Source organism: Papilio xuthus, unplaced genomic scaffold (genome assembly GCF_000836235.2).
Source record: "Papilio xuthus unplaced genomic scaffold, Pxut_1.1 DF826949.1, whole genome shotgun sequence".
Lineage (NCBI taxonomy): Eukaryota > Metazoa > Arthropoda > Insecta > Lepidoptera > Papilionidae > Papilio > Papilio xuthus.
In genome coordinates this window covers 4,705,476-4,712,071 of record NW_013531700.1, presented here as the reverse complement: position 1 = coordinate 4,712,071, position 6,596 = coordinate 4,705,476, and the positions used below count along the sequence as shown (strand labels likewise).

The following is a 6,596-nucleotide window of genomic DNA, read 5'->3' as shown; positions in this document are numbered from 1 at the left end:
ACAAAAAAAAGTTTTGGAGGAAATTCATGATGGCCACTTAGGTATGAATAAAATGAAAAGCTTGTCCAGAGGTTATGTGTATTGGGCTACCATGGATAGGGATATAGAGGAGACGTGTAGGGCGTGCGTGGCGTGTCGCACAGTGCGGGACGCGCCGCCTCACGCGCCGCTGCACCCATGGGAGTTCCCCCTGCACCCGTGGTTGCGCATCCATGCTGACTTCGCCGAGTGCGGAGGTAAGCGCTACTTGATTATTATAGACGCACATTCGAAATGGTTAGAAGCTATCCCGATGCGCAACACGAGTGCAGAGAGTACTATAAAAGTTTTTAGGAGTGTGTTTTCACGTTTCGGGCTTCCATCACAGCTCGTGACCGATAACGGGCCACCATTCTTCTCGCAGGAATTTAAATTATTTTGTGAATACAACTGCATAAAGCATATCACCTCGGCCCCTTACCGACCTCAGGCGAACGGTGCCGCGGAGAATGCCGTTAAAACAATTAAAAAAACAATCAAAAAAGCTTTACACGAGGGCAAGGATGTAAACACGGCACTGACTAAATTTTTGTTTAAGTACCGTAAATGCCAACACGCCACGACAGGCGTATCGCCGGCCATGGCTCTGCTGGGTCGGCAGATACGCAGCCGGTTAGACGCGTTGCGGCCGGATACCGCGGCGACCGTGCGCGATAAGCAGGAGAGGCAGGCGGCCCGCGCCGCTGGCCATCTCAGAGAGTTTAGCGTGGGGGAGGCGGTACTCGCGCGCGATTATTCAACGAAGGGGAACAAATGGGCCGAAGCCACGGTGGTAAAAAGGACCGGGCCGGTTTCTTATAAGGTGGATGTAGGCAATGGGGTGGAATGGCGGAGACACGCAGACCAGGTGGTCTCAGCTAAGGGGCGCTTTTCGTTGTCCCGTACTAGCCACCCGTCTACCGGTGACGAGTCAGAGATACAGGCCGAGAAGTCCGAGGTCGGTGGGGAGTCGGGAGGTCAGCCGATGGATGAGACATCCTGCTGTGGCGAGGCCCCGGAGGCGTCGCCCCGCGCGGCGACAGAGTTGTCTCAGCCGGGGGTTACGCCACCGCAGATGTCAGCTCGCGCACTGCGTGCTATGAAGCGGGCCAAATTTAATGTGTAAGCTTAGTGGGGAGAGATGTAAGGTATTTGTGTTTATAGTGTTGCACGGCGACTTTAATAAATCAGTTCGTTACCTACCGCGTTGTTTTATTGACGTATCAATTCGCATCTATAATATACTAGCGGTCGCCCGCGACTCCGTCCGCGCCGAATCAAAAGAGAACATAATTAGTAGTCTATGTGTTCTTCTAGACTATACAAAATCTATGTCAAATTTCAGTGAGATCAATGCAGCCGTTGTGGATATACTTTTTAACAAATATCCATCCATCCATACATCCAATCTTTGTATTATATTAAATAAATTGAAAGTTTGAATATTGTCGAAATAAAATTACTTATCATAAGTGGATGGTTACTAGGAGATGAAGATATAAGAATGTAGGGATAGATTGTGTGATATATGAAAAAGTAATTCACACTATGCCGACCATCCATAACACGTTAGCTGCCATATCGGACAATACGTCCGACAAGCTAATGTTTCAATCAGGCCGTTTCAGACTATGTGTCCGACAAGCCATACTTCCATTCAATACCTCGCTGTGGCTTGTCGGCAATTTTTAACCGAATTGTTGTATACAGCGTAACCCGCAAGGCCCCATAAAGCTTATAAACAGCGGATTAATTTTTTTCGTTTTTCGAACAATCATTGTGGCAGCTAACGTGTTAATGAAAAGGTTAGGGTGATGACAATCTCTGCTTTCACCTTTTGGTTAGTTATTTATTGAAATGTGTGACAATATTTTAAACAAACTCTAGTTTTAGAACAGCAGTCTATTTCAACGACAAACAAAGTGAAGTTAGAGTAATGCATTCGTCTTTTTCAAAGTCACGTCCTCGACTCTTTGATCTTGACACAAAGACGCGGGGAGTTTCTATAACAAATTCTATTTTATTTTGTACTAATGTTGATATTTCAAAACGGTATTCATCTTAATTTATTGAATTTAAATATGATTTTATGTCAGATTACGTTTCTATTATATACTATATTCTCTTCTGCGTTCATCATCAGATTACTATGCGTCCCCACTGAAAGGCTCGGAGCCTACTCTAAGTTAGTGGTGACTAGGCTATAGTCAACGCCAAGTACGAATATATAATAACTTCAGACATATCTTTTAATTTCTTTGTAGATACATACAGGTTGCATCACGATGTTTTCCTTCAACGTAAAAACGTCGGATGATGAAATAAACATATGTAAATGGAAAAACACATTGTTACATGACAAAATTCGAACCCATGGCCTACACATTACAAGTCAAGTGCCTCACCTCTGAGCCACTGACGCCTTTGTCATTCAGTTATAACATGCATTGCAGAGTAACGGTTATTTTAATACTATAATTGAGTAACCGTTTTTATCAACGTAGTAAAACTGCTTTGTCGAATGTCGTTAAATTCTAGACGCTATAAAAATCTCTAGTGTGGACATGGCTTTGTAATAATCACCTACAGCCAAGATATCTCCCCCTTACTAACAGTTTCCATATCGTTAAACATAGTAAACCTAACACGGACTATAAAATTTTAGTATTTTTGAAATAAGCAAGTATTAAAAGTATAGGGTGTGCAAAAAATATTTCTACGTTCTTTTCAATATTATAATAAGTGTTGATATTTTTGTAAGACTGTCCTTTTTTTGTGATGTTTTTTTTTTAATTCTGCACGGACAGAGTCGCGGACAATTGCTAGTAAATAATGTAGACAAACAGTTTAATAGAATCCCTTGAACGTAATCCGGAATCCGTAATTCAATAACTCTATAATGCTTGTTATTCTCTCTACGTGATAAAACATGTCTATGACGGGACGAAATGTTTGGCAAACACAGAGATTACGCCAACAAACAGTAGCAAATATGCTCCGCAAACATCGGTACATATTGTGAGAGTATACAGAATAGGGAATCGTATGAACCGAAGAAAAGCCTTGTAACTTTACATAGATGTATGACGACTGGAAGTGCTTTACATCTATAAATAAAAAACTGAATTGTTATGCTACAATAAAACTTCTAAGCAATTAAAAAATGTCATCAAAAGCTAATAATATTATTTATTCAATAGACAATAGACTATATTTTTTCTTAAATAAAAAAAAAGTTCTTCAAATCTGCGACATCTAAATAGTCATTATAGGCAACTCTAGCTACCTTTAATCAGTAAATTATTTTCAAAATAATCTAGTCACATAAAACGTTTTTAGTATAGTATTTGTGAGTTAACACTTCTAGTAATTCTCTATAGCATTGGTTCAGTCGTAAAATCTCGAACAATCTACACAACAAGAGAATTGTAAATAAGGTTCACTGTTCAAAGCCTAACCGCCCTTCAACTCGTTACAACTGGGTGAAAATATTAAACCCCCCCAAAAACAGCAAAGCAAAGTAAAAGAGAAACTCCAATCTTCCCACTTCGCTAGTAGTAAAATAAACTATTTCTAATAGTAAATAAAACTATTTCAGTACTAAGCTAGTGATGTGACTGTTCATTTTATAGATTTCCTTTAGTCTTCAAAATTTCCAAGCGAGTAAAGTGCGTCATAAAATTTACTACAAAATTAAGTTGTGTTCAGACGTTTGTCTTACAAAGCTAGCGAGCAACAATGTTACTTTGATAATTTGATTCCGTTCAGGAGCATCCGTTTTAAAGCATTCTCAGCATATGTTGAACATTGTTGAGACAAATTTTGTTACAATGTAATATCATCTATACATCTATAGATATAAATAAAAGAAAGTCGTGTTATTTACACTATTTATAACTCAAGAACGGCTTTACCGATATGCCTGAAAATTGAGGAGGTAGCTTAGAGCCAGGAGACGGACATAGGGTACTATTTATTCATTTTTTTATGCCTTGAAGAGCTGCTTTTTATTTTAGTTACTAATATTATAAATTCGAATGTTTAGATGGATGTGATGTGAATGGATGGATGGGTGTTTGAAGATATCTCTAGAACGACTGAACGGACCTCGATTAAATTTGGCATACGTATAGAACATAGTCTGAAAATACACATAGACTACACTTATTAAGTTTTTTATATATCCACGCGGACGGCGTCGCGGGCGACAACTAGTCAATAAATAAAATCATTTGCTGTTCGTTCGTTTCGCTAAAACTCGAGAATGGCTTAACGGATTTATCTTATCTTGGTCTTGAAATGTTCGTGAAGGTCTAGGGAAGGTTTAAAAGGTTAGAAATATTCGAATAATTGCCGGGAACTAATTAAGTTTTTTCTTATTCCACGCGGACGGAGTCAGTCATCCCTATATTTGCCCAATACATGTAAGGGTGGTAATTGAATTTATAAAAAGAAAAAATATTATTCCGTGACATCCTGATCATCGAATAGAGGTCTCAGTTGATTTTGAGTTGTCGTGTATTGACTTCTGTCTTGATACTTTCTTGGTGTTGGGACAGTTGTATTCAGAAAGTCGAGTTGAGCGGGTGTGTACCACGTCTATTATTCCAAACCACTTGTACCCATTAAGCTAATTCGTTAATTTCTACTTATTAAATCCCTTTAATTCTACCTATAAGTGTACATTGATATTATAAATTTATTTAAATAAAACTCAACAAGTATCGTCTGTGAGTGGCTTTATAAAAAACTTGTATTAAATCCCACGTGCCGGTTTTAGTTACGTCACAATTAATACGTAACAGATTGTATAATGCGAGTGAAAATAGTCGAGCTGACATTGGCATTACTTAGTGAAAGTACCAAGTGTACAGGCAAAGGAAAAGTAATTCTAAATAGTTGTGTTAAGGTAGTTAATTGCTTGGAAGGTTTAGTATGTCATAGTGATAGCGGCCATTTTTTTACTTTTGTTTTTAATGTCACGTATCGAATGAATCGGTGGTTTTGATTTGAATAAATTAAATTGTTTTTACTATTCTAAACTCACTTAAGATTAAGTTAAGGCATTCGTTTATTACGTAAGACTTGTTTTTTTTTTAGTTTCATTTTGATAAGAATATATCTTACTAATATTATAAATGCCAAAGTTTATGTATGGATGTTAATGGATGTTTGTTTGAAGGTATGTCAAAATCGGCTGCATGGATCTTGATAAAATTTGGCATGGTTGCAGAACATAGTCTGGGAGAACACATAGGCTACTAATTGTTATAATTTCGCGCGGACGGAGTCGCGAGCGACAGCTAGTATATCACAACTTCGACTATAACACCAGGTGACGCACGAATACTTCTAAATAATTGAAATCGATATGCCGTCATCGATTACATTCGTAATTACGATTACGATTTACGACGTTAAAAAATCGATTTCCCATCGATTCGTTACAGCTAGTGTTCACGCGCAACACACGATTACTTCCTACACGTGTCGTGTTCACGTAACAATGAGATTATCTTTATATACGTACATTTTTGACAAAAGGATAATGTACAAGATGAATGAAATAGTTTTTATTTATAACAGCGGGAACACCGAGGTGTTCAACGCCCATGATTATTAGCAATGCCAGAGGAACCGCAGATGCGTTCCCAGTCTTTAGGCGGCCTTTAGTTAAGTTTGATATTAGTTTAATAAGCCATTATTTAACTATGAGAGTAAATTTTCTTAAATTTATTAAAGGTAATCTTTTATTCTATTTCTATCTGCTGTCGGATGCGATTCTAATACTGTTACACGTGATTTCTGATTATCATGTTGCGAAATTGCGATGGATGGATGGATGTTTGTTTAAAGGTATCTCCGGAACGCACATTTGGCACATAGAACAAAGTCTCTAAGAATACATAGGCGATTAAGTTTTTTAATTTTGCGCTAATAGTAAATAGAGTCGCGGGTGATAACTAATTTAAATAAAAATTGAGAGAAGAGGTAATTAAAAGTACACAACGTAGATGAAGATTTGCTTTCGAAATTAATAATTTTAATCACCTTTAATTCATCATTAAATAAATGTGAAATGCCAGAAAAACTCAGCATAAACACAAAAAGGATTAAAAATAGGAAATGATAAGTATATGACAAAATTAAGTAAACTTTGAATTGGATTTTATTATTATCCAAAGTAAAGAGGACAAAGACACGAACGTACTTATTTCAAACCTATTATACGAATTACACGGAAACAATTTTCGGTTGGAAAAAAACAAGACAAAAACATCTAGAGATGTTATTGACTCTTCATTTAGTTCCGCAATCGAGTATTGTTCTAAGTGAACTTATCGTTTGACCTTAGTTTTTTTTTTGTTCTTATATAAATTGTATCTCGTATTCCGATATAAATGATGTACACTAATATATGCAAGCCAAAAATAAAAATGACGACATTTAATATAATTCTCTAGTAAGGGACGTCACCTCGGAAGTGAAGGCCATTCCTCAATTTATTTTCACCCCGGGGGATGGAGGGTTGCGACTGAATTCGACGTATAAATTAGGTTGAATTCAGTTACCTTTTT

General features: G+C 37.4%; 1 protein-coding gene across 1 annotated transcript; it reads left to right on the top strand.

Moving 5' to 3' along the window:
* Window positions 1-91: 91 nt before the first annotated feature.
* LOC106120599 (uncharacterized protein K02A2.6-like) lies at window positions 92-1,144 on the top strand. The gene has a single exon (XM_013315951.1). The coding sequence runs from the start codon at window positions 92-94 to the stop codon at window positions 1,142-1,144; it is 1,053 nt and encodes a 350-aa protein (XP_013171405.1).
* The last annotated feature ends 5,452 nt before the right edge of the window (window positions 1,145-6,596 follow it).

Coding starts and splice junctions, on each gene's coding strand:
- LOC106120599 (XM_013315951.1), top strand. CDS start 92: ATGGATAGGGATATAGAGGAGACGTGTAGGGCGTGCGTGGCGTGTCGC.